This window comes from Myripristis murdjan, chromosome 21 (genome assembly GCF_902150065.1).
Source record: "Myripristis murdjan chromosome 21, fMyrMur1.1, whole genome shotgun sequence".
In the NCBI taxonomy this organism is placed as follows: domain Eukaryota; kingdom Metazoa; phylum Chordata; class Actinopteri; order Holocentriformes; family Holocentridae; genus Myripristis; species Myripristis murdjan.
The window spans coordinates 28,946,360-28,974,166 of NC_044000.1; the positions used below are offsets into that span (position 1 = coordinate 28,946,360).

At 41.2% G+C, this 27,807-nt stretch overlaps 1 protein-coding gene across 2 annotated transcripts; it reads left to right on the plus strand.

Moving 5' to 3' along the window:
- Positions 1 to 2,207: 2,207 nt before the first annotated feature.
- On the plus strand, positions 2,208 to 27,687 carry LOC115380197 (1-acyl-sn-glycerol-3-phosphate acyltransferase gamma). Of its 2 annotated transcripts, none has more exons than XM_030081286.1 (10): positions 2,208 to 2,462; positions 13,852 to 13,909; positions 14,103 to 14,335; positions 17,739 to 17,908; positions 19,188 to 19,349; positions 20,510 to 20,663; positions 21,432 to 21,534; positions 22,286 to 22,361; positions 23,461 to 23,659; positions 23,902 to 27,687. In XM_030081286.1, the coding sequence occupies exons 3-10, from the start codon at positions 14,158 to 14,160 to the stop codon at positions 23,991 to 23,993; spliced, it is 1,134 nt and encodes a 377-aa protein (XP_029937146.1). In that variant the 5' UTR covers positions 2,208 to 2,462; positions 13,852 to 13,909; positions 14,103 to 14,157; the 3' UTR covers positions 23,994 to 27,687. The 2 variants fall into 2 exon arrangements, with proteins under 2 accessions (XP_029937146.1, XP_029937145.1); XM_030081285.1 differs by lacking the exon at positions 2,208 to 2,462 and adding an exon at positions 9,401 to 9,902.
- The last annotated feature ends 120 nt before the right edge of the window (positions 27,688 to 27,807 follow it).

Below are 27,807 nucleotides of genomic sequence, written 5' to 3' on the forward strand. Positions count from 1 at the left end.
AACAGGTTGGAGAGAGGATGACGACAGTGGCAATGAATGTGGACAAATGAGTTGCACAGAGAAAAATACATCTGACACACACTTCAGGACATGTTTAGAGTTATGATTCAAATCTGCAAGTATATGTTTTGGTTACCCCAGTATATGTCAACTGCATATCCAGATGTATTTAGGCTATTGGCCTATCTCTCTCTCTCTCTCTCTCTCTCTCTCTCTCTCTCTCTCTCTCTCTCTATATATATATATATATATATATATATGAAACTATCTAAAAGGGAAATGAGTTTTTGAGTACATCAGTGCATATTGTGCATTGAAAATAACATTACATTTTTTAAAAAATACTTTATTGTAGTGCTTTTTCTTTCAATCACAGAACATTTCACAATCTTTTCTTTTGCACTGCAATTTTTATGCTTTTAAATTAATTACAGACAAAGAGGGGAGAAACGATGGGCACAACACAAAAACACACACAAACAACCAAAGAAAGAAGAAGAAGAAAAAAAAAAAAACATTACATTAATATAGGTCAGAGGAGAGAAAAGTGGACAGATAAAGATTCTGGAAATGCAGGATGTATAACAGAGATGTGGTGGTAAAAAAAAAAAAAAAAAAAAAAAAAAAAAAAGTGGATATGTTCCTCTATAGCCTGTAATAAGGGAAAAAAATCACCGATCTAAGCAAAAAGACTTTGCTGTGAAGGACCTTGGGCTGCTTCTCAGCATGAAAGGTGCTAAACAAATAAACATACTGTAATAAATATTGTTACTAGAATTAAATTATATTTTCAGGTGGGAAAAAATCATCAGGGGCATCAATGTAGATTCCATTATATGGCAAAACCCTGCATATTTCACCAAACACCACTTACCTGCTTATATCAATAGACTGTGTGGACAAAGCAGAGAAATGACTAATGACTGACAACATACTATTTGGTCACTGTGGTTAATTATTCAACGCAGGTCACTAAAGTATAAGAGAGGATATTGGCCCTACGTGCTGAACACAGTGGATATCCTTGTGTTTATGCCTAAATGCCTTTATTCCTGCACATTCACTATGAATTCAGGTAACAAAATCCATTGCAGCCTGAAAAGGAAGATGTAAATTCTATTTTGCATGGATAAAAGGAGCAAAAAAAAAAAAAAAAAAAAATCTATTACACAATGATAGAGTTCAATGGAAAAAGAAAAAAAACTCCATGCAGGAGTGTTACTGATCATGAAAAAGCAAATCTACTTATCACCTAACATAATGTAATACAACATAATTAAGAGCAATTCTGCAAATCATTTTTTGTACATAAACTAACTGGAAACAATTAACCATGCTACTGAGCTAAATTGAATACAGTTGAGCAGAGAGGAGTGCCAAGACATACACAGGCAAGCCGCAAGCAGCCAGGATGAGTTAGGTGTGTGTGTGTGTGTGTGTGTGTGTGTGTGTGTGTGTGTGTGTGTGTGTGTGTGAAGCTGTAATCAGTTTTCATGCCTCTTTCTCCTAAACTTCTGGCTGGATCCTCATGATCCAACGGGCTCCTGAAATCTGCATCCATCAACTCTGTGAAAGAGTTACGGTGTTGTCCTGCTGGCAGCATTACAAAATAGAATTAGGAAACAAACCGAGTTTATGGTAAACTGAGTTAAAGTGACTTTTTCATGTATTACCTCCTCTGCTTCCATGCATAATTTATCATATTCCTAGCAGAGTTATTATAGTTTTGTGTTAGTTTATTAGTTTTTATTTTTTATTTCATTTTCAATTCTTGTTTTCAGTTCAGTGTTAGTTTGCAGAGTGGGTTTTGCTTGTGTTAAATGAGTTTTTATTGTTTAAAAATGTTTACGCTTTTATTCAGTATTAGTTTTAGTTTTTTTTTTATGATATGGAAGGAGGGGTGTCAGGGTCTAGATGTATGAGGTTCAGAATAGGTATTTCAATCCAAACCCAACACTTTGTGAGGGCAGTTGATTCCCAGTCATGAAGACGCTTCCTCATTTTGCTAAAGTCTATTTTTTTTATTATTATTATTATTTATTTATTCCAGTTAACTGAAATGTTTGGCCACACCTTGGTTTTTTATGTTTTTAATTTAATCTTAATTGACTAACCTTGATTCCTAGGCAGGTATAAGGCTGAGAGGCCCCTTTGAAAAAAAAAAAAAAAAAAAAAAAAAAAAAAGTTGGTGTGTGTCAGTGTGAATGAATGAGGGGCCGAACCGGATGTAGGGCTTCTCTCCTCCTGATGGGCTTTCAGGAGATGTGGGGCTTTAACCGACAAACAATAACGTTAGCACTCTTGCAAACCGAATTACCTCAAGTCATTTTTGCTGCAGCTTAGGAAGCGACAGACGACTTTAATAAGCCTGTCACCAGTGGACCTGCTTAGCCCCAGGAGGCATCTTAAAAGTACAAAAAAGACCAAGTGCTCGTCCGCCTCCCAAGTCGATAATTTTTCAGGTAAGTCAGAGTACCGTTACTGACTGCTGCCAGCTAGCTAACTTAGCCGGCTAACTAGCATAGCATACGATAGCAAGCGGCACAGGTCAGCTGCTAATTCGGAGATGTTTCACTCTGGAAAATTTGTGAATTATTATTATTTTGACCCAGCTAACAGACACTGTGCCTGTGATTAGCTGGACACCCCTGAAATAAATCAGTTGCCCCGCTAATCTAACACAGAGTTAGCTAGCTGATATAACGGTGGAGTGGCGGCTAACGTTAGCCGCAGCTTGCCCTTTCCTTTCTGTGCTGCTGCATTTAGATGCATTAACATCGGCTCCTGTCCTTATATCAGCGAACTGTTTTTGTTGAACCGGTCAGCAAAAGCGTGACAAGTTAGTTCATTTTGTTTTCATCGGTTATAATGGTAGATGTGGCTGGATCGCTAACTATTTTGCAACTTTGCGCCCAGCCGCCGCCGCTAGCTAATGTTAATGCTGGCCGGCCAAATGTCAAGCCATGTGTGTCAAATGAGAGCCGTCTGCTGAGGGGGTGGGAGCGCTGTCTGCTTGATTATTTCGTGTCGTGCACAGGATCCAATAATGCATTTTTATCCAGAGGTTGTGCAACTGTGAGACAAAGTCGGCTGGATATCCGAGGGGCTAACATTGCTGCATGCAAGGAGAGCAGATGGGCAAAGAAGCGCCGGGGCTTCTTCCTCCACCGAGCTCCAAGCTGTGTCCCTGACTAACGTTACACGTCATGTGCGCTTTTTTGGCTCCGACTTGACGTGCGTAACGGTGTGGTACCACACAGAGGTTACTGGAGTTCATTCAAGTCTGCGGCGCTTTAAGCCAAGGCTAACTTTAGGCGGTGTAGTTGTGTCCAGCAAAGACGGCCAGCGCACCCATTAACAGGCAAGTACCTGCTCAGTCATGTCAGCTTTGGCTACCGGTGAGGATATTTGATGGTTTTAGCAGTGATCTGAGATGGCAATGGTGTTCATCCTTTTGTGCACAAGGCAGCTGCTTTTTTTTTGTGCTGCTGAGCTCTCTTCCACATAGCTGGTCCTGGCTGGGACATAATGATTCTTTGGCTTTCAGCCCAATCTCAAGTGGGGATCTTAGCTGTGCACTTAAAAGTAAGGAGCAAAAAGCCTATCAAGGGGAGATGTGTTTCTAGATTAAATTTTGGCTTCCTTGTTGTAGAGCCAGCTCATTAGTGCCTCTGTCATTTTTTGTGTCTCTTGAGTGCTGCAGGAATTTACAAACTGCAATGAAAAGAAGATTGTGGTGGTGGGCATTGTGGGGGTCTCAGTCATATCTGGGTCTAGGGAATAAGGCTCATTAATCCCATTATCCTGTAGAGGTGAGTGGAGGAGGGGGGTTGTGGCCAGGCTTGGACAATGGACAACTATGTAACCCTTGGAAGTGATTACAAAACAGGGACATGGGGAGTAGCACTGGCACAAATATGCTCTTGCTCTTTGTAGGCTGTTAAAACATGTTGTCAGCCTGCGGTCCATTGCTGGTCTAATCATCTGTTCATTTGATAATGTGTCTAACCGGCAACATTTGCTTACCTTTCATGTATGTCTTTACCGTGATCTGTAAGTATGTAAATCTGAAATCTGCAGACATCTGTGAATCTGCCACAATGAGGGCTCTTTGTTGAAGTGTAGCTTTATTATGTTTTATTTATTTACTACTCTGTTTTTATCTACAGTCCATTCTTAATTGGTGCAATGATCCAGGTTTTATTCAGGGGCTGAATAAAGTTCATGGTATCTTATTTTAACTCCTCACATAGTCCACAGTTCTTGTGTGGGCGTATGGCTGCAGGAGTGCTGTGTCAGATATAAAGGTGTATGTTGTAACAAATTTGGGCCAAAATATGTCATGAGTGTATTTGTGAAGGCCCAACTGAGACCTCTGACTTTAGGTCTCAGGCCATATTTTGGGTCATCCATGGCATTAAAAGGTCTCAAACAGGGTGATTGTATTCAAGGAAAATCCAACACAGTGTGTTTAGCCCACATACTGCAAATTACCTGCCCTTATTAGGCATTGAGCTCTTATGTCAGCTTATCAAGTCAAAATATTGCTCTCCAGCATTATGAGAGAAACACACACCGATAACTGATTGTGTGTGTGTGAGAAAATCGATAGTCCAACTTGCCTGCAACTCCATGCTTTTCCACCCATGGAAAGTTTAATAACCCCATGCTCATGTTTTGTGACACTCCTCTGGAAAATTTGCAAAGTTAACTTGGAGCTTCCGGACCTAAGCAGTTTGGCTGCTTCGTTCATTCACTCACACCCATTCTTCTCCCTGCTGCTGTGCCCCCCCATCCCCTCCCCACCTCCATTACTGTTTTTGCTTACTGCAAAGAGAAGCACCTCATTGGATCCTTGAGTGTTATCAGTCATCAGTAGTATTTGGATGCTACTTTAACCCATAAACACACACATAGATGTACAAGCTCAGGTATCAGTGGGGGCTGTGCAGCTGTTTCTGTGGCGATCCATAAATTTATAAATCAATCCTTACCTGTCGTCCGTACCTGTTGTTTTGATCCCTCTCCCCTACTATCTGTGGCTGTGTCAGCATTTAAAGTGGTGTGCAACCAGGCATGCTGGCTGAGAGAGTGTTGTTGTAATGCGGGAGGTATGTGTATGTTTGGGGAGGGTGTGCATTAGGCTTTATATTTCCTCACTGTCAAGGGCTGGATGATGCTGGACGATGTATCGATATTATCATCTTTAAAAAAAAAACAAAAAAAAAACAGAGGATCAGAGTAAACGCTGTGTGTTTACTCTGATCCCTCTTTTACAGTTTTAGCGATCAACCATCATATTTTTATTTTCAAAATGCGTTTGTGTATTTCTCAAAAACAGTTATAATATATAATATTCCATCAAACAAGTGCATTTAGCATACGGTGCAGCAAACATTTCACAATGTTTAATGGAAAAAATATTATCCTATGATTATTGACCAATATAGTGATGATCTGTCCACAGATAATTTAACAGTTTCTAAAAAAAAAAAAAAAAAAAAAAACAGCACTCTGCTGTCAATCATTGGTGTCTTTTAATAATTTCAGTCAGGGAAATCCTCTGTAAATCAAATTACTTTAAATTCCTGTGAAAATGACCATGATGCATTATCTAAAAATAACTCACAATGCTAAATGTAGTTTTTTTCTACTTCAAAAATTTAGTTATCTTATGGATATAAGTCTAAAAGATATATATGTGCTACATCGTAGCACATATAAGATCAGAAGATCATGTGTTAGAGCCACATTTGAAATGGAAGCCACTTTTATTAATCAAATAACTGGGGACTTGCCTAGCTGCCTAGCTGCTGTTTGTGCTTGACAGGTTAAGCAGGTTCCTGTGTAGCAAGAGCTTTATTTTTATATTCTGCAACAAGGGTTGGGTCGATGGACAATATCATTAAGTTTGAGCTGCGTTTGGATTTTAACAAATCCGATTCTGCTTTTCAGTTCCGGTCCTTAACCGTTCCTGATTCCGGGTCTTTGAGGGGCAGAGTCAAATCAGGTCACTTGTTCATTTTGCTAGAAAAATTTATTTAAAAAGATTAATAAACATTAAAACAAATGTATTGTTACATATAGTAACAATAATAGTTACAATTAGTTACAATAGTTATAATTAAAGACAAATAGTCTGTCTTTAATTATAAATGATTTGATAATAAATCCATTCCTGTAGGCCACTGGAAGGATAACACGGCAAAACCAGCTCATTTCCAGTTTGTTTAGGAGCTGCAGCTCATGTGGGTGTTAATGAGAGAGAAGTAGGAACATCTGTGCATGGTGCTTATTTAGAACCAGTCAAACCAATCAACATAACGTAACATCAGTATACAAGACTCACACCCTTACCTGACTGCGATGAGGTGCTGGTTGTTGTTAGCTCAGGAGAGACGGAGGAGGGTGAGGCAGGAGACAGAACACTGCAACACATCAAACACAGTACACTCGTTGATTTGCACACCATGCAGGTTAAGGTGTTTAGACTCATTAGTGCATCCTCCCTTACACCAATTAGTTTAGCACAGGTGTTACACTGTGCTGCCGACCTGGCATTTTTAGAGAAAAGTAAAGCCACACTGTGAGTGCTGCTTGCTGCAGTCCATGATTCAACCCGTCCAGCTCTTGCAGCTGGATACTATAGTGCCGCTACAGAAACTGAAACTAGTACGAGCTCAACTTGTTTAATTTGTTTAATAGAAACTGATCACCTGAATTAAACTAAAAATTTCTTAACAATTTCTTTGTAATCGAAAATTTTGAAAACCAATTAAGAACCGATTTTCAATGCCCAACCCTAAATGTCATTGCTGATGGCTGCCAGCCATCAATCACTGAGTTCTCTAACATCGTAAAACGACAGATTGAATGCACTGTGCATCTGTAGTGGTTACAGCCAGTGTTTTCCACTACTTTGGCTGGAAATATGTTGATTCTAAAATGTCCCAGTGGTAGCTATCATTGCCCTGGACACACCAGCAATAATACTTGTTGCACTATTTAAAAGCATGTTTTTCTTAACCATCCACACGATTTTACACCACCATTACCAATAATTAGCATCACTGGCATGAGTATTGACAGGAAACAGAGCTATTCTCCCATTCTGTTTTTCATTAAAGCCACAAATATCTGCAAGGCAGCAGTCACATGTTTAAAATGTCTTAATAATCTGGTCTGCTACTTTTTCCACAGTCTGTCTTATAGATTCTTGGGCAGCTGTTATAAAGATTGATACATAATTTATTTGTTTTTGGGAGTACACTTCACTTGCAGGTCTGAGAGCATGAGTGATCTGGCCTTACAATAAAATTGTGAGCAAACAATGTGAAGATGCAGTTTTCCTTCCTGCAATCTCAAAACATTCCCTAAAATACTTGCTTGTACCAGGAGACATTTGTCTTGCCATTATGGATATCTGTTTGTCTAAAGAGTTTCTAAACAGGATTAGAAAATTAGCACTCTAATCGATCATTCTATTCACTTTGTATTAGTTAAATAAAATTCAGATGTATAGAATGTATTACTGTATTTACTATGCGGTACTTATTGTGTTGCGTAATATTTTGCACATCAACATTCCTGGCATCGGCCATTAAATCACCAGTAATCAAATTAGTTTATGCACAGGCAGTAATGAACATCCCATAAAGATGCAGGTATTCGTTCAACAACATTCTCATCTGTTATTTTCAGCAGCCCACTCTGTAAAGGTTGCCAACATGAATAAGCATGAACAGTGTTTTTAATCTATGTCAAGAGCCCAAAGGGAGGCTTGGAAAGGTTGGGGGGAGCCAGAAGTGCTGCAAGGCCACTCTAGCTCTGCCATCTCTTTTCCACATTTGTTAAAGGGATTTCAAACCCAGTTAAAAACAGCAATTTTCTTTGTTAGTGCTATTCTTGAGTACTGTAGTCATTATCCAGCAAGATTTAGGAATTCCTAAAAGTGTCAGTGAAATGGAGTTTTAGGGGCTGCATTTTTCTCTAGTAATACGTTGCAGCAGAGCTGGATGGACTTCAGTTCCTCTTGAAGCATAAAAATATCGACCCTTGTGTTTGGAACTGGAATAACTACAGGCCTTACTAGTGCTGCAAAAATACATTAACAGTTGTTTCCATAGCTAACATCACCGTAGAGCTCACTTGTTGAAAAGGTACACTTTGGCAGCTCAGAGAAGAGTTGATGTGAGAAAGCCCATATTAGGTTGAAACGCCTTGGTTGCCTTTTCTGATATAATGTTAGATTGGTAAAATGATCCCTGGTGAAATGGTGGGTTTGTATCCAGGAATAGCACAATATCGGCATACCGCGGTAGCACGCCAACAGTTACTGTTATTTACTACCATTTGATGAGCCAAGTGGTGGATAACAGGTGCAGCTGCAGAGTCAAACAGGGGAGGGAGGAATACAAAACTGAATTTGTGTTGAGATTGGATTGTTCCACTTGTACATGTGAAAGTGGCTTTTAATCTCCAGCCAAACTGCTGGTTTGATATAGGCCTCTCAGATTCTTCCAGTGTCACAGTATTTTGTACACCCACTGATCACAGTGAAATAAGTGTAATGAGAATAGATGACATATTTGAGACCTATCTGTGTTTTGACCTGATCAGTCGATAAATGTGAAATAAGTTAGCACAAGCACTGGACAGCTGTGCCTGCGTGCACTACAGTGATATGTTTAGAGTCCAGAGCTGTTCATGCTTTGGAAAGCAAGTGACCTTCATGGTCCAGCCATCACTGTGTATTCTCATCTCCATTCATTCTCAGTTGTAAGGCCCCTTGGCATGGCCCTAGGACTGGACTCAGAACCTTTGACCCGTCTCATCCATTTCCTTCTGTGCAGGCTTGACAGTTTATTTCTGTCTCCCTCTGCCAGCTTGTGCAAACCACATTCAGCGCTGACTCTGGTTTAGTAACCCAAAGGTTTTTAATAGCATGTCCGCTAGCCTTTTTTGCAGTTTTTGTGTGGTCAAGCTGAAGCAGTTTCTTCAGAATAATTCTTCATTACGTCAACAAGCATTAGCTCATTATTGGCTTCTTTGCTTTACGTTAATTTAGCCCTTCTCAGATTTCAGTAAGAAGAAACATAGCACAACAGACAATTGAGGAAGCACTTGAAGGGTTCCCTGAGTAAACTGTTTTATATAACCCAGCTTTGAGGTCATCCCTCTTGTCTCATGCTGAATGACACCAACAGGTGGCCAATGGCAAGGTGAATATTGGATTGCTACCTTGTGATTAGCCCTTTTAGCATAGCAGGTGCCGCCCTGCTAACTCCAGCTCAGTTCTATAGAGACGAGCCCTCCTTTCTGTTGACAGTAACGACGTGTGACATATCCAGGGTGCCTGTAGCCTGCTAATCGGTATTAATCTAATCCAGTGGATTAGAGAAGGGGAATGCATGTAAGTTACTGCTTACATGTGTGTCTCCCTCCTTGCAGAAGCGAGCCATCTTGCAGGCTGCCCGGTATTCCTTATTGGAGTCTTGTGAAACTCTGCAGTGGGCCTCTGAAGTTTTTGGTGATTCTGTTTTGGTTGCCCTCATTGGAAGTCCACCTACTTGGGTGCTTTTTATGCTGACAGAGATTTCTGTGGTCCACAATCCAGTCTTGCGCTGATTGGGCAGTTCCACCAGTGGGATCTGGCTGTCCTCTTGATGTCATCATCATAATCTCCCTCTTTCCTTGTGCGGGATTATCATGGTTATGAAGCAGGACACCCTGTGAACATTCACTGTTCTCCAGGGGCCTTTTCATTTAGGTTTGTTTTTTTATTCCTGGTTTTGATTTGGTGGGATACCAAGAGCCAACATGTTGAACCAGAGTGCTGTGATGCTCTTCACTGGGATCTGTGGGGCGTTGGTCATTATGGCAATGGCCTACTATATCTACTGGTAAGTTAGACTGCGGGAATGTGGGTTGGCCTCTGGCAAAGGCGAGCTAGCATAGTCTAGTCCTAGTCTGTTTTAGTAGAAGTTAGAAACTGGATTTCTTATTGTGTAGTTAACATGTTAAATTCATCAGACAAATGAAGTGTCAGAATAAAAAAAACAAACAAACAAACAAGAAAAACAGTTATTGTACACAGGTGTGTTACTAAAATGCAAGCAAGGTTTGCTGGCATTTTGATGGTGGCCTGTCACATTTGTTTCAAGGTGGTCTTTCCTCATATCAGTGGCTCCCAGCAACTCTCAGTAATTTGGATTTGTTAGCAGAGAAGCTATATCCAGGTGAGGCAGAGCAGAGGCAGCTGCCCTGCCGTAAGCAGCTTTAACCCAGTCAGCATCTCTAATCTTTTCCCTGGGCCGAGTGGGGTCACAGGTGGGCCTTCTTTCCCACAGCTCCTTAAGGGGTGTTCACACTCACTTTTGGGGTCTCCAGAGTGGTTACTCCATGGAGCTACTACAGGCAGTGTGAATCTGCTGGAATTTGAAAGGATCTTGACTAACAAAACAAAATTCAACTGGTTTTGTCTTTGTAAGAGAACACCCGCAATTTGTGTAAGCTGTCCAGACATTTTTATCCAAATCACTTGGGTTGGCAAGAAAATAAAACAACACTGTTTTTGAGTTGAAAATGGTTCCTTAAACTGAGAATCCACAGATGCTTTGTTTGAGTACTAAACATGACCATTGACTCAGTCAATTGCTGTGACTGAGCTATACTGAATGTTATAATCCATTGAACACAAGATTATGTAACGTGTGATGTCCTTGAGTAGAAAAAGCCAGAAATTCAAGAAATAATACTTTGTTGACATGTTACACAAGGCCCAAACCTGATACCAGCGCAGCCAGTCAGGTGTATGTTTTTCATTTTCTACAAGGTCAGGTTTGAGTGCTTTAATCAGCATGAAATGTCAGCCTTTACTGTGAAACTAAAGGTGAAATGACTGGAGAGCTCAAGATACAGTCCAGTAACAGTAAACCACTTTCTTTTAAAAGTTTGTTGTGCCATATGGGTCCTTGTCTTCTGGATTTGTTGCTATGGCTACACAGCTACATGTTCCTGTTAACGCTGGATGGCCTAAGCTCTTTTAGAGAACTTAGCCGACTTATTTCATCCTACAAATGGGTTTTCCTCCCAATTTTCATACAGTGGGGTCAACAATTTTAATCTTAAATATTCCTCACTCTGATTCGGTACTCTTTAGTTCAGCTTAGGCTTAGGCTGTTAGGCTTCGAGCGTTGTTTTTTAAACCACTTACCATCTCCACAAAATGAATTTTACATAGAAACAAAGCGCTCATCAACAGCGGCACGGTAGTTTCATGTTGTAACACCAAATTTCATTGTATCCTAGTTATTTTTGATAATTTGATTATCAGTTATTTTTGTCAATTAACTAGCCTAATCAATTTATCGACTAATAGTTTTAGTGCTGTATTTTTATTTTCAGTTTTCATTTCCTCACGCCCATCATGCCGTTCATGTATAAAAAAAATAAGCTTAGAAGGATGGTTGGGGCGGCAGTCACTTTTATGTATATGGCTGCTACTGCAAAGAACTGTGACCATTGTATTGGGCTAAATTCTGTATTCCAGTTGGAGGTAACTATTGACGTTAATCACTATTTTTAGCAAGCACCCAACTCAACCTATCCTCTCAGTCTTCAAGGTAGTGTGACACGTGACGGCTCTACTTTACAAAAAAACACAATCACTGTCTTATTCTCTACGAGCCGAAGGGCCCAGGCAAACAGTTTGCATTGCTCATGCTTACTGTTATTGCCTAACATCTGCACTCCACTGCAACCCTCCTCCGCTTTCATTTGTGGCAAGTGTTGAGTAACTTTCTAGGAACTTGTATTGAGCAATGTTTCCCCCACTACAGACTTATTTCTTTCTAAGCCACATTTGCCCACTTCCAGTTCACCGACAAGAAGACATCGCAGACTGCTTTTTCTACAGATTACCAGTCATCTGACGTGCCATTATAGCCTTGATGCACCACACTCTTTTTGGTTCTTTGGTTTTGTCACTTGGTTCCCTTCCAAAAGTGTTACAGGAGCCACAAACTCGGTATGTGTAATATTGTAATTGTAGCTCTACGAGTCACTTTCTCTGTGTGAACAAGGGTCACGGCTGTAACATAATGCAGACCTAGAAAACACAGACTCTGCCAGGTTTGGACTTATTATCAGAACCAGCAGATGGCATATGACACTCACACACACACACACACACACACACACACACACACACACAGAGAGAGAACCAGGAGTAATTCAACACTGCGCTGAGTCCAGTCCAGACACTGAGAAACATATATTTGTTCGGCAAGATGAAACTTGTCTTTCGCAAGTGGACACAAGTTTTTATTTCATTCATGTCCACACCGGTTTTTCTCTCTGCACATATTGTGGTGCAGATTGATTACACAGAGACAAGACATGCTACTTGCCCACGATGAATTGGCTCTGTCTTAGCCATGTGGCTTATTTTAAGGCATGGCGGTTTGTTGCCCTTAACTGAGGGATGATTTAAATTTTACTCAAAGGAACATGATTCAGACCTGGCTGTTAAATATATCCAAAAGCTTGAAACGACACGAGGAGCCTTAAATTACCGCTCAGTCGTTTAGTATTTGCCAAGGTAAAATAAGCACATCAGATTTAGCTGTGTACATATAGTTGTATATGTTTAAATATTTGCTTGTTCAAATATGGCTTTGGCCAAACGTGCTCCATGCTAATTGTTGTCCAACAGCCATCAGCTTTCTGTTAGCTAGGTAGTTTCCCTCAGGCTAAGCATTCGGAAATGTTTGTTTTTACAGGCACACGCTCAGAATGTGATTACTGAAAAATGTGAAAAAACAGGAGATGTGTAGGAACTTGTAGCCATGCCGGACGCTGTGCAAACCAGACTCCTTAGGGGTCTGGTGTCCAGGACTGTTATGTTACGGTGACACAAAGACATCTTCATCGTTCTGTCCGGCAGCCTGTGCCCCACATGGTCGCTCTACGAGGAAACACAGGAAAGTGTTCCTCCTGATTTGCTGACAGTTTTTCGCTGCGTGTGGCATGGTGTGAAGGGTGGACGCCGCTGACTGCACAGCGCCGTCCACACTCGACAAAACAGGAAAAAGACACGATGAAAAAAAGGGTGTGAAGATGGGAGGCCCAGTCAGAGAGATGTAATGGTGACTGAACTCAGAAAGGCAAATCAGGTTGCAGGTGACTTGGCGGGCTGAGATAAATAGAGCTTGATAGATGGTAATAACAGGGAGCCATGTTTAGGCTGAAGTTGGTGTGACTCACTGTGAATGAGCACACTTTACAGACAGTTGCTGTCAGATGCTGCACACCGCAACACACATGAGTACACGCTCACATTGACAGGCCGCAATGTCTGCTTTGTCTGGCAACACACAAATAAGCATGTGTATTGTCTATGACGGGCACACTGGCAGAGATTCAGCTCGCAGGCACAACAATGCAGACCGCTTTTTTTTTTTTTTTTTTTTGACTTGTCAACATCAGGGTTGCTACAAAGCAACATGCAATTGGCGGATTGCAAAATTGACCACCCACGTTCTGCATTTTACCAACATCTGTGGTGTTTAGACTAGATTAGAGCCTCTGAACTCCTGATTACGAACCAAAGTGGCTGGTAAGGCACCAGCCACAAAGAGACGCAGCATTTGCCTGCTGGCTCACGATAATTGCCCACATGGATGTTATCCCCCGGTGGCAGTCAAAACTAACCAGCCTAACTTGTTAGATGCAATAAGCACGCTTTCTTTTAATTTCGTTAGCTTGCTGTAAATACATAGCCTTTTATGGGGTGTTATTTCACTTGTGCAGCTGCTTCCGCGTTGACATTTCTACTGTTGTCTTTCTCAGGTCCGTAATATTGGCTGAAGGGCCGTGTAAGCGGGGTTTGTAAAAGGATCCCACCGTGGTAAGAAACCTTGATGTCTTTTTTGAAATGCATGTTCTTTCATACAACCTTTTTTCCATTGGGATCTCTCCAGTTCTTTGATCGCTGTCCTGCCCTTCTCCCTCCCACTGACCACACACCTCATTGATGTTTCTTTCAATGCCCCTGGCACAGCTACACCCTGGATAATCTGTGCCTCCTGTGTGTGTGTCAGGTTGGTCGTAGTGTGTGCAGAGAGGAGCCTACTCAGCTCCCCGGGCTCCTCAGCCATGGCTCTACTGGCCTACCTGAAGAGCCTGTTCATCCTGCAGCTGCTGATGGGCTTCGTTTTCGTCGTGAGCGGCCTCATCATCAACTTCATTCAGCTCTGCACCTGCATTCTCTGGCCGATCAACAAGCAGCTCTATCGCAGAATCAACTGCCGGCTCTCCTACTCCCTCTGGAGCCGTGAGTAGACGCCTCCCCAATATTCTCACAATACCCGAAGAATCTTTGACCTTGATACAGATATTAAGTTTAACATCTGAGCTGGCTTCGCTGCTATAATAGCATGGAAAACAAGAAAATACTACAGAGCATACCATGCTCACTTCAGAGCAACTTTTGCACAGGGGCTTTGATATTTCAGTTTAGTTTCAGTCTTTATGTGCTTTGTAAAGTGAAATAGTTCCATATAATGTTCCTGACATCAGTTTTATTATGGTTATTTGTATCTATTACATTAAAGGGCAATAAATTGATTAAATCAAATAATTCAAATTTATATTTTAAACTGATGCAATAAAAGCAATGGTATATATTGAAGTGGAAGGCTGTGTAGTATATGTGTGTACAAAGAGGAATTGTGAGCAGCTGTAAACACCGTAGGATGTTGTTAAGTATCTCAGAATACAGCAAGAGCACTAAATAGGATCAAACTGTTGACTCAGTTTAGTTCAGTTATAAAAGGGGGAAGTCCGTGGTTATTCACCCAAAACTTTCTATCATGTTGCAGAACTCTTTCCACAATTGCAACCAGCTTGCTACAGTTATACTAGGAAGTAGTTCTGCAATCGATAAACAAATCAATATATGTGAACTTACTGTGAACAGCAGGCTGCCCAAGTATAGCCTGTGTGTGGGGAACACAGAATGCCAAAATGTCAGTAATTGTGACAGCAGCCTTCTCTCCAACATGTGCTTTAATATTTTTACTAGAATTATAAAAAAAAAAATGAAGAAGTGCAGGTGATTGATTGTCCAGCACTTCATTCAAGTGTTCACAACACTTTTGATACTGGTTTGCCACCATTCTCTCCTTTACTTGCTTTATATATCTGATGGAGCATGTTTGTGTATGAAGTTACCTCTTAAGTGATGTATTTTGGTAGTTAGCGTTGATGACGGTGATAAACAAGGTAATGCGGTGTTACAATCCCACATTCATAGTCTGAGCTTTTTACAGTGTGGCAGGGCTGATGTGGTAAAAGTGTTGGTAGTTCGTACACAGCCTCAGATTAAACAGGATTTTGTTTTCAGTGAGATTGTTCTGGCACTTGTAATCATTAACATCTACTGGGAAAAATGATCAGGATGAATTCAGTGAAAGGACTACTGTGTCTGTTATTGCCATGCTAATGTTGATATTTCGGAGCTCAGTTAACCATATATACATACGTACATACATGCATACATACCTACTGCCCTTACTAAATATTATATAAATCAAGCATTAACTACTGGACTGCACCAAGGATTTCTGCATGGGAACAGATTAGTGCCAGAAGAGGTTGATTTGAATTGCAAAATTTGAATGCCATGTTCACACTGTGTTGTTGAAATCAAAGAATAGAATTATTTAACTGCATTTGTGTGAATGCAGTTGCTTGAATTTGAATGAATGAAGTGCTCTTTTTGCCTGTTTTAGCACATTTACTACACTTCACGCATACTTTGCAACAGTACTTTTTCCCAAGAATTTTTCCCCTTTTTGTTTTCTGAATGTGTGCTTTGTTTCCGCCCTTTTGAAAATTCTTCTCATCTCCAGCTAAAATTAATGCCCAGCTTCAAATGCCATGACAAGATTTGCAACTCTGTCACCAAAGTGGGAAGAGGAAGATTTAGTCAGATGAGCAAGTAAAGTGTGTTAACACACTGTTGGCAGTTTGGGAGGCAACAGCATCCTTCCAGACAACCCTTAGGGAATAGAAATCCCTTGTGCCCAGATGTGTGTCTCTCAAGAACCTAAATCTGAACTAAGAAAACTGAATTTGAAATGATGACCACAGGGTAGATTAGGTACTAATCACATTTATTTTTAAACCACTGCATTCATCCTCATGTTGTGCCTTTTTTAAAATGGAAGGTTTGGATTTATTTATTCAACATAAGGCGACTATGTGATCTTTTTAAATTAAGCAGGTCTGAGTGAGCATGACAAACTCAAATGTTCAGTTTTTATAAAATTTCTGCCGTCACTAATCTGTTTCCATTCTTCTGGTTTTCAAATAAGCTGATTCAAAACAATGCTATTAATCAATACGATTAATGCTATCAGTGCTGTCAATAAGATTAAGTTGTCCAGAACTTCTTTCAGGAATGTGAGAAACTTAACAACACACACAGGGTCTGAAATGATCGAACTGAACAGATGTTTTAATTGTTTGTTCAGGTCAAAATGCTCTGCAGTATTGTAATACTACATATGTAATACTTGGCTGTGACTGAATAAAGGTGATGAACTTTGTTCCCTCACCACCATCAAGCATTAGTTGCAGGATAACACTCAAAAGTAGCTTTTATAAGAAACAGTAGTAAGAAGAAAGCGAGCCATTCTCTCACAAACACCCACCAGAACGCCTGACTTGACTGTGGTTTTGCATAAAACTAGTAAAACCCCAGTTCAGGGCCAGTTTTGCTTTGCAAAGTGTGCAAATTGTGTAATTTGGTGCAAATAATCTCACTTCAACGTCTTTGCAAATCAAGACTTTGTTCAGCTTTATTAGTGTTTTACTGCTGTCACTATATTCATCTCTGTAGCTTGTGGCCGTCTCCAGTGAGGCTGTTTATCTTCACCATTTGTAGTGAGGGTAGACAGCCTAGACAAGTTAATGAGTTAATGCTTCATTCTCTGTTAAGATAAGTAATGCATGGACATAATCTCAGTGATAATGATTGATAACGACAACTCTGAATGTAGGCTGCATTAAGGTCAACAGGTTAGTGTTTCATTGACTGCTACTATCTTGCCCAGATCATAACTCAGTCATTTTGCACAGAAGTCTGCATCATTTATCAAAAATGTCAGATTTCTGTGTCGCCTGATCCAATATTGGAAAGGATAATCTTGGAAAGGATAATCTGCAAAAATCACCATTTGCTTGTTGCTAAGCATTTATTAATGTGGAGTTTCTGCACTGCACTTGAAACACTGTGGGTGGGGCCCTTTCTCCTGTTTTACTGTTGATGCAGTTTGAGTTTCTGTTGGTGATAAGACAAAGACAAGACGGTCCTCTTGTCTTTGTCTGTTCAGCCATGGTGGCTATCACCGCTCATAGGAACTACCCAGCTGTTCTTCTGTTTATTCTAAACAAACTGGAAACACGAAACTCCTGTGCTGCAGGAGGAGTAGGATTTTCTTAAAAAAAACAAAAAACGCTGGAATGTTATTACAGTTTACATTTTATGTAGTTATTTCATTCTGTTGCCATCCAAGGAAACAAAAACTTGCTTTTGGCACTTAGCCAGGGAGGAGAGGCCGACTTTGAATGTTGTGTTTGCAAACTGCAACCGACAAATCGTACTCCTTCTCGTCTGGTTCTTCTGTTAAGTGATTAAGTGATATCTCTAACATGGACGGTGTGTGTTGCAGAGTTGGTGATGCTGCTGGAGTGGTGGTCGGGCACAGACTGCACCCTCTACACCGACCAGGCCACGGTGGACAAGTTTGGCAAGGAACACGTTATCATCATCCTCAACCACAACTTCGAGATCGACTTCCTCTGCGGCTGGACCATGTGTGAAAGATTTGGCGTCCTCGGGGTCAGTAACGCACCAGAAGAAAAAGTGACTCCGTGACTCCTTGACTCCATTAAATCATTTCATGTGCCATTTTGGTTTCACCCACCCTGAAAGTTCTGAATAAGAGGAGATGAGGCAAATTTAGGGTTGAAGAAATTGCATGTTTGCTGCTTTGTTGCTGAGCGGAAGGTAAATGCACCTCAAAGCCAGACACCTGTATGTTTTCGTTAATTTCCACAGGGAAGCTTCTCATCTGAACCCATCTGACTTGTTTGCATCAATGACAAGTGTCTGGTTCAGTTTCAAGACGCCCAAATCTTTCATTTTTGAATCTTTGCTTGTCAGTGCCACATGCTCCTTTTATCAGTGACTACAAGTTCTTATTCTGATTGGGGAAAATCCAAAAAAGACGTTTGGGATACACTGAAAAGAAAAACTTGGCACAGCTAATGTGGGTGTCAGGGTGTCTGCAGATCCTTAAAGTCTAAAACTGTCTTCAGTTCAGTTGTGTAAATACTAGGCTTTAAAGTCATTAAGTAGTCTTAAATTTGGTATTTATTTTTCCATGGTATTTTAATGTTAACATATTTTAATGTAATTTCATTTGGTCAAAATGAGTCAATGTCTGTATTTCTTATGTTGCAAAACTCTCAACCTGCTCAATTTATTTCTGCCTGTTATACAGACCTGCCACAAAAACGCCTATTCTAAAATTATTGTTAACCAAACTGACTTCATGCTTACCTGTCCTATTTACCTGTAGTGAGAAGTCCAAGACAATCTTTGCACTTACTTGGTGCCCCAAGTTCTGCAGAAAAAAGTGCTACTTGGATTTATTGCAGTAACAGCTTACTGTCAGGCCTAAAGGAAACTGTGATAACAGTTCATAGAATCATCTAGTTTATATTCATACCTAAAACTGACCTCTGCACTGGACCAAGTACACCTTTAGCAATACTGCTAAAAGTCTTTAAAGTGTTAAATTTGGATTTTTGAATCTGTGCTTGTTTGTACAGCATTAACTGTTTGCTTTCTTGGCCTGCAGGAGTTCACCATGTTAAAATTCAGACTGTCTTTGTTTCCTTGTATGTGTTGGGTTATTTGAGATCAAGGTTTGAGAATGCATACAAACATCTTAGCTCAAATAACACCTTGGCAGGGGTTAGAGCTATTCTTCTGAAAGCTGATCTGCCTAATGTGACCAAGAATTTGTCCTTGAGTGACCCGCCTGGTTGAGGAAAAGCTGAGAAATAGAGATTTGCTTCATTTGACTTGCGCCATCCTTTCACCCCCCAACCAGAGTTCAAAGGTGCTGGCCAAACACGAGCTGCTGAAGGTGCCTCTGATTGGCTGGACCTGGTACTTCCTGGAGATCGTGTTTTGCAAGAGGAAATGGGAGGAGGACAGAGACACTGTCTTCGCAGGACTGGACAGGCTCAAAGACTACCCCGAATTTATGTGGGTAGGTACATGTTCAGCTGCTGGATGGTGTGTTTTTTTTGGCTGCGGGGGTGTGTGTCTGAGTTGTAGGGTTGAGTCATTTGCCCAATTTTTCCTACCGTTTCATTGCACATTTCTCTGCACCAACATGATTTCACACTCGGTTCTTGGGAGATTTGTCTGTCTGTCTGCAATCACTCAACTCTAGACCAGTCTGTGCAGTGGAGATTATGCAATAACCTTTCAAAAGACTGATATCTGATGTCTTCAGTACATCATCCCAGTGATTTATAGTGTAGGACGGAGTATCCTTATGGGAGTCTTCAAACACAATGTGGAGCGCTTAAGGAATCATTCAGGTTCATTTCCTAGGGTTTTGTGAAAGAAACTCCTCTACCACTGTATGAGGAAATCCATCTGCTGCCCTTTTGCTGAGTTTCTCTTGCCTCAGTTGATCTCCACACTGACATTACACAGGTCAAGCTCTGTCAGAGTGCACCAGCTGCATCCGAAATAGCTTTGCAGGGGACTGTGCGTTTGTTTTTCGCTCTAAGACCTCATGAACTGGACTGTTTCCACTGTGCTGCACTTAGGGGTGCAAAATGACTCTTTTTTTTTTTTTTCCCTCCCTGTTTGGAAATAAGGCGTAGAGGTTCAGGGCGTCATGGCCTGCCAATGATTCGCCCCAATGTCCCATATGAAAGAAGCACTCGACTCAGCATATATAGGTCAGTGTGACTCTGGACTGGCTCCTAACAGACGCAGAGGTGTGAAGCACATTGTGTCGCAACGAGCCCAAGTTTCCACTGTGACTCTTAACCGGCTTGCCAGTTGAGATTAGGCAAATCAGCAGCTGATCTGATTATCCTTAAAGTCGTACATCAGATCCTGCAATGACAAGGTTTCCTGTGGTCACAAACAATCGAGCCGTCGATCTGCACTTCTCGGGACACTTAAAAATTCACATGCCCACTTTAAGCCCAACACATGGAGATAAGACGGTGACTTAAATTTAGCGTAGTGTTTCAGCGAGGTGCACTTGATCTGTAATTCAACCTAGCAAAACTAGGGTACCGGATGGGATAAGAGAAAGGAGGTCACCTCAAGCATGTGTGGATCTTTTTAAAGGTGTGGGTGTATGTGTGCGAGTGTGTATTAACGCGCTCTTTTCTCCCTCCATAGTTTCTCCTGTACTGCGAGGGCACCCGCTTTACAGAGAAGAAGCACCAAATCAGTATGCAGGTTGCAGAAAGTAAAGGCCTGCCTAAACTCAAATACCACTTACTTCCCCGAACCAAAGGCTTCACCACCACACTGCATTGTCTCAAAGGCACAGGTGAGCACACACAGGCACATATTATCCCTCGTAGGGCTGGGTGTTATGGACAAATTCAAATATCACAATGTCTCTTACAAAATACCTTCATACTGATGTTGTAACATCCTTTGAAGCCCACCCAATTAATTATTATTATTATTATTATTATTATTATTATCGTTATTATTGGTAATTGTGTGTTTTTTTTTTTTTTACAGTTTTTTGGGATTATTTATTGGTGATTTTATGGCAATTTCCTTTATTTTAAATATATAATTATAATAATAAGAAATGTCTTTATTTTTTGTACTTTTTGGCTAACTCTGTGGTCATTGTCATTTTCTAATTTTAAGTAACTAATTATTATTAATTATTATTTTCTGGTAGTTTTCCTTTTCTTTTTTCTAATATTCAGGTCTCTTTTTTTTTGACTATTTTTTGCTAATCTTGGGTCATTCTTTGCTATGTTGCTCATCACCTTTTTTTCCCCAAGTTTTTTAAAGAAATTAAGTGAATTTGCTCCAGTTTAAAGGGTTAAAGGAAATGATCAAATAGGCTGAGAAAATGGCATGCCTTTATTGTAAATGCAGCCTTTAAAACCAGGAAGAGACAGCATATATGCCGTATCATGATGTTACCACATCCAAAATCTCAGATGGTATGTAGTATTACATCACAGTATTCATATAATAATGTTGTTATACCTAGGCCTTAATCCTCCGTCTTCAAAACAGACACAATTTTTGTTTCTGATCTGGCGTTATGTTGTTTTTTTAATTCTTACAGTAACTGCTGTTTATGATGTGACCCTCAACTTCAAAGACAACCAAACTCCCACTCTGCTGGGCATCGTCAATGGCAAGAAATACAAAGCCGACATGAGCGTGAGGTGGGTGCCACTGATACTGTCCATTTACTTGTGAGTCATCAGACAGTTAGAGTAATGATGATACATTAGGCCGCCAGCCCTCCTGAGTTTCTTCAAATGGAGACTGATGATGTATTTTAAACCTCTTGGCTTGCCACAAGTGCATTTTTGAGCTGTAACAAAGGCTGAGCGCTCAAAATGTTGGAGTCTTGCCAAACACATTTATGATCTCTGAACAATAACTCCTTGTGATGGCCAGGGCAGTTCTCCTAATGCCTAGAGTAAAGAGCCGAACGAGAGAGCGAGACAGATGGGCTGCCACTGGAACCGCTGATGCCCTTTGAAACGGCCGAGAAAAGCATGTCTTTTGTCCTTGAGAGCATGATTGAATCGCAGAATCACAGTGTTTCTACTTTTCAGTTAAATAAAACTGCAGAGGAGAGTAACCCACAATATAAAGTATTTTTGGAACAAATGCCCTTTTGTTGCAGCATGTTTAAATGGAGAGAAGCAGTTTAAAACATAGAAATTGCCTGTAGCCAGTGTAGTGCAGTCTAAAACAGGTCCACCGCCTAAAACACAGAGGCCAAAAAAATCACTCAGGACACAAAGTACCAAGGAGCTGGGTTTTGGTCTGGATTTGGTGCAGAGTGGAAGTGAGCGGTAGCTGATGTCGTCCTCTGCTGGTCAGAGATTGTTACTGCAGAACTACAACTCCCCAGCAGCATTAATGACATGGTTTTATTTTGGTGATGTCCTCCCTCTCACCCAGGCGGTTCCCTGTAGAGGACATCCCAGACGATGAGAAAGAGTGTGCCAACTGGCTGCACAAGCTCTACCAGGAGAAGGTACACCTGAACACCATGCACAGATGATATGACTGTGTGCAGGTTGCACATGGTTGATATAGTTGTAGTATCACAGGGTGAAAGTTTTTTTTTTTGTTTGTTTTTTCCAAATATTATCTATTATGCATGGAAGAGGATATGATGGCCACCAATTGACTCCACTATCATCTAATTATACATGAGGGTTTTTTCAAAAAAAAGTAAAAAGTACTTTTTCACCTTGTTACCCAATTCTCCAATCACAGTGTACACTTACTTAAAAGGAAATACAAACATGTAAACAATTTTCATTTCATGTCAAAACTACATTTTGGTAATTTCTTGATGTTGCACCAGCAGATGCACAGATATTTTCCTACTATTACACTTTTTGAACAATCTTCATGTTGAGTCCTTATTTTCGGCTGGCATCAGATTGCATTTCGATTCCAGATTTGTTTTTTTTTTTCTAGAATTTATTTAGTGGATTGAACTGCAAATGAAACATAAATAATGGGAAAGGGCATCATGCACAAAACAAGAAATTTTCATTTGCTATCAAGTAGTGCTCTATAAATTCCAAGCACTTCAAAGCAAGAAACGAACACAACAGTAAGCCTGGCCAGCCAGCTGCTAAGCTGCAGTTCGTTTCCAGGACGCTCTTCCTGAGGCAGAGTACAGCCTGAGGAAGGCTGCCAAGCTTGAACAGCCTACTGCTTTCCACCTTTTCTGTTTCATGTTTTCTAACCCTTTGGGAGCTTGTTAACGCACACCATCCACTTTTGACAAATTTCCCAAGCTGTTTGAAACCAGTTTGTTTTGGTTTTCCAAGGTGGATCGACAGACAGAAATTAATTTCTGCTCTGTACATTCTGTATTTCATTTAAAGATGCATTGCATTTACACTTGGCTAATGTGGCCAAATGCATCTCTGACCACCTACCCATGTGGTTCAGGTGATCAGATCTTCAGTGCATCTTGAGTGTGTTAGACTCAGATTTGATAGGTGTTATTGCCATTCCAGGCCAAACAAACTAAAAACATAGATGCTCAGAGATAAATTGGGAGGTTTCAGTTGGTTAATCAGTTACTGAAGTGCAGACCACCTCTTCCTGCTCAGGATGCCCTGCAGGAGCACTACCACAAAGAGGGCAGCTTCCCTGGTCCCACCATCATCCCACATCGCCGGCCGTGGACGCTGCTAAACTTCCTGTTCTGGGCCACCCTGCTGCTTTCACCCCTCATCAACTTCGCCTGCGGGGTGGCCGTCAGCGGCTCGCCCCTCCTCATCATCGGCTTTATCCTCTTTCTCATTGTAGGTAGGTAAACCCTGCTGCACCAGCACTGGCCATTAAGATGGAAACAATGCACCTTCTTCCCTTAGAGAATAGCCCGAGCTGACAGTGGCACTTTTTCCCTCAGCTGCATTCATTAAGTGCTCCCTGTCCAGCAATAACTGCTTTAAACTGCTTAGCTTCTATGTAGTTTGACATTTCAATTGCCCTCCCTAATCTCCCCACTCTCTTTGTTCTCTCTTTTCTTTTCCTTGTTCTCTCCCCAGCCTCCATAGCAATCCGCCGCCTCATAGGAGTCACCGAGGTGAAGAAAACAGGCTCGAGCTACGGCGACCAGGAGGCCAAGAAACAAAACTAGACCCTGTCACCCCGTCTGTGTGTGCGGCGGTTTCAGTACGGTCGCCCTGCGGTCCCCCAATCCCACCCCTCTCCATTCCCCTCCTACTGTCGAGTCGGTCAGTAGGCCGGGCGGGGGGCCAAACCATTAAACAGAGAGACCAGAGTTAGAGATATTAATAATGACAGTAGAGGGAGAGAGAGCGTAGAAGGTCTGTGCACCTCGCTCTCTGCAGTAGGAGAGAACACAAGGACAAATTAGACTACAAGAAGGGGAGTTGCAGTTCTGCATGCCCTTGCTTCTTGCCCCTTAATCAACCCAGCTACCCAGTGTCCCCCCGCCAAGTACCCTTAAATTTCCCAGTGGTAACACCCTCGCTTCAGCTCCCAGCCCCACCGAGGTCACACAGACAGCCAATCAACAAGCAAACTAGTCCATTTCCTGCTTGGCACAACCAGCCTCGACTTCCCTGTCTCACTCTTCAGTCGTAAGCCAACTGGGGAAAGAGGTGAAGCCCTCATCCTCTCGCCCCGGGACACACACCAATCAGTAGCTCATCTTTTTAACCTAAACCTTCATTCTGAGGTTGTGTGTTTCTACAACAACAAGCTGAGGCAGTTGACCTTAGCAGCCACCTCATGTAACATACGTCTCCTTTCCTTCCTTCCTTTCGTTAACTGGGACTTGTAATGTAATTGTTAATTTTACTTACTTGGGTTTTTACTTTTAAATGTTTATTCTGTCTCTGCTGTTGGGCGTTGTGCCCTCAAACCTCCGTGCGTGATGGAGCTTAAGTGAAACATCTTGGTAGAAGCATTTTTTTTTTTTAACAAGAAAAGCTCCTGGTGTCAACCAAGTTGTGCTCAATAGCAGAGACAGGAGCGCTACAAAGTTTTTAGAAAAACAAAAAAGAGACTTGGTGTCTGTGTTAACACTACAGTAAGGGCTCTGAATCTGACAACTGTCCTCATCAAGGATACCTACCATCTGTTAGAGGTCCCGTAATGGCAGCCCGCAGCACCAACACCCTCTGATTCATTTTGGCAACTTTGTTTTCATTTTGTTTGTTCCATTTTCACTTGCTTGCACACAAATAGCAACTTGCATGCACGTTGCCATGCAACTTTGAAGATGAACCAATAATTTTGACCATCTCTGATCCCTCAGTTGTGATCTCATTTTGACCAGCTACGCCAGTCCACACACTGAAACGCTTCAACAGAACACCTTCCTCTAACGCCTGTCCTGACAGTTGAAATGCAGTACACACAGGGAAGGAAAGGAAATTACAGTTGATGTGAAAGTGCTGCTTCCACTGTTGAGCCGGTGGAATCAGCTTAGAGAAATGAGCCACCTACTGTCCTCATGTAGCCTCACAGCTGTTAGCATCACATTTTCTTGCTGTCCAGACTGAACTGCACAGTAGTAATGTTTTAACCTTTGCCTTAATCAAGCTTGCTCAGGCAAGGGATTGCTCATTTGCCACCCCTTTAAAACAACACCCACCTATTTACCCCTTCCCCTCGGCTTTATTTCTTTATCACTTTTCAGTATCTGCCCTCGTCATCCCATTTCAGCAGTGCACAGTGGAATAGCAAGTGTTGCTTTGAGAGCACCAAAACGAGTGAAGTGTTGAAAATCTGCTTTTTCTTTTTTTATCTACAAAGTGGTCAGCTGGGAAGCTGTTGTTCGTAATGGCCTCCTCAGCACTGTGCACATTCTCACTAATTGACTTAAGCTGCTTACAGACCACGTGTTGGCCAGCTTTTCCCCCCTCTTAAGTTTGCTGTTGCTATCGCTTGGCACAGTGAGGCCCACGGTCAGACATCTTTCAAAACAGTTCAGTATCTTTCTAGATTAATTCAACCTGTGGTTTGTACATTTTCACTTATTTTGAACCGAGCTGCTGCAGTACCTCTAATATGAAGGACACATTTACTGGTCGCAAAATGCAAACAATGGTAGCAAGACACCCTCTGCCGCCTGTGGGATTAATCATTTTGCTTTCCTCTGGTTTCATTTTGTGTCCTCACTCCTCTCTAGAGCTTTCAAAATACCAGTCCTTGGCACTACTTCATTATTTCTTAGTGTTATCTTAACCAGGACAGATTCATGCAAGCCTTAATAGACAGTGCTGCTTCGTTTTGTGTGAATATTTAGATGCAGTCTGAGCCCCCACGGTAGCAAGGAATCGAACAGGAGAAAGAAAAAGAAGTCCTCTCCAATAATAGCATGCTGACAACCCAGTTGCAAGGGTTCTAATGTTTAAACATGAAGGATTAAAGATGTCATGAGAAACTCTCCTGTTAGGTATAGAGCTTAAACAGGTTTGTTCATTAAGTGGTCCACATTTTTATCCGCTGATACTTTGAGTTGCATTACCTCAAATGTTTGTGTGAAGTGAAAGCTTTGGGGTTTAGTCTCATGGCTTTCTTTCTTTCTCTCTTTGAAAGATCCATCTTTCCCCCTTCTGTTTGATCCCAACATACAGCATCACATGCTCATCCAGTCCGCCCCTCCTGCAGTTAGGCATTCAGTGAAAACAGTGTACTCCACAGCAAAAAGGACATGGAGAAGTTAAAAACATTTCTTTTGAAGGTTTTCTTACACTGGAGGTTTTTTTATTCAGCAAAGAAAAATCCCACTGTAACTTATGGTCTGATTTTTGTTTTGTGTTCAGAGTGCTTGAATGGAATCAAATAGCGTCAGAAAATTGACACTGTTAATGACCTTTTTCAGCTAGAAGGTAATTCAGTTTAGTGGCATCTCTTGAGTCATCTTTTATTTATTTGTCTTTTTTTCTAAGTCTATTTGTACCTGTTTTCTTCAATTAAAACAATTAAGAATATTAAAGAATTTAATCACAATGAGATTCATACTCTTGATTTATTTGGATCTGTGTGGGTTTCTCTGTGCACACTGCAATTTGTGTAATGGGAGTTAAGCACAGTGTGATACTGGGGGGAAGAATAGCTGAAGGCACACACCATTTATTTCACTCGTTTCTTCCTCCATCCATACAACCATTTTCACAGAGGCACGGCCACCATCCATCATTTCTCATTTATCACACCAACCACTTCTCCATGAGATCTCCACAGGACCTTTGAGATTTAAAGGCACACTGCGAGTGTGCCCGTGTGCTGAGAGACTGTATAAACTGAAAAAATGTACATAATGTAAATGATGAATGTCACACACTTTTAGAAATGACAGAACTGTACCTAGCTGTTCTTTTGCTATAGATCTTTTGAATGACAGGCCATGCAGTGAGGCTACAACCAAATGTACCACTGACACCAACAGCTGATGAAAAGGCTACTGCAGAAGGAGATAAAAACGGAGCTGGCCTCTTTGGGTATCGCCTCCAAAACGATCTGCAAAGGTCATGCTCAACACTATCTCACGTTTTATGTTTTGAGCTGTAAATACCTTCAGCGACTCCTAACTTGAAACGAAGGCTCCAAAAGGGGCAGCCCTAGTCATAGATGATGCTTATGGAGCATTTTTCCAAACAATGACTTTGTAATTATTCATGATTTCTTACAGTACAAAACTGTAGTCCTCTTACTTTTTGCATGATGTGCATTGTTGCACAGTCACTGAACCGAGTTAATTCTGACTCAGGGATTCTTTTACAGACTGGCAATGGAACAGCTGTTGCATTCACTCTGAATTTGAATCTGAATAAAAAGGCTTTCTGAGGAAGCTGAAAGAGTGTGACTCTGCTTGTTTTTGTTAACACATCCTGAACATGCTGGATATGGCAAAAACTCAAACTTTTCTAATGTAATGTTATTCAGTAACACTAATGCTGGTTATTAGAGAGAATAAG

What these genes read in the sequence shown, in the direction of transcription:
- LOC115380197 (XM_030081286.1), top strand. Translation starts at nt 14,158, where the DNA reads ATGGCTCTACTGGCCTACCTGAAGAGCCTGTTCATCCTGCAGCTGCTG. An exon ending in AAAGATTTGGCGTCCTCGGG is followed by an intron (nt 17,909 to 19,187) that starts GTCAGTAACGCA and finishes CCCCCCAACCAG; the next exon opens with AGTTCAAAGGTGCTGGCCAA. An exon ending in AAAGCCGACATGAGCGTGAG is followed by an intron (nt 21,535 to 22,285) that starts GTGGGTGCCACT and finishes CCTCTCACCCAG; the next exon opens with GCGGTTCCCTGTAGAGGACA.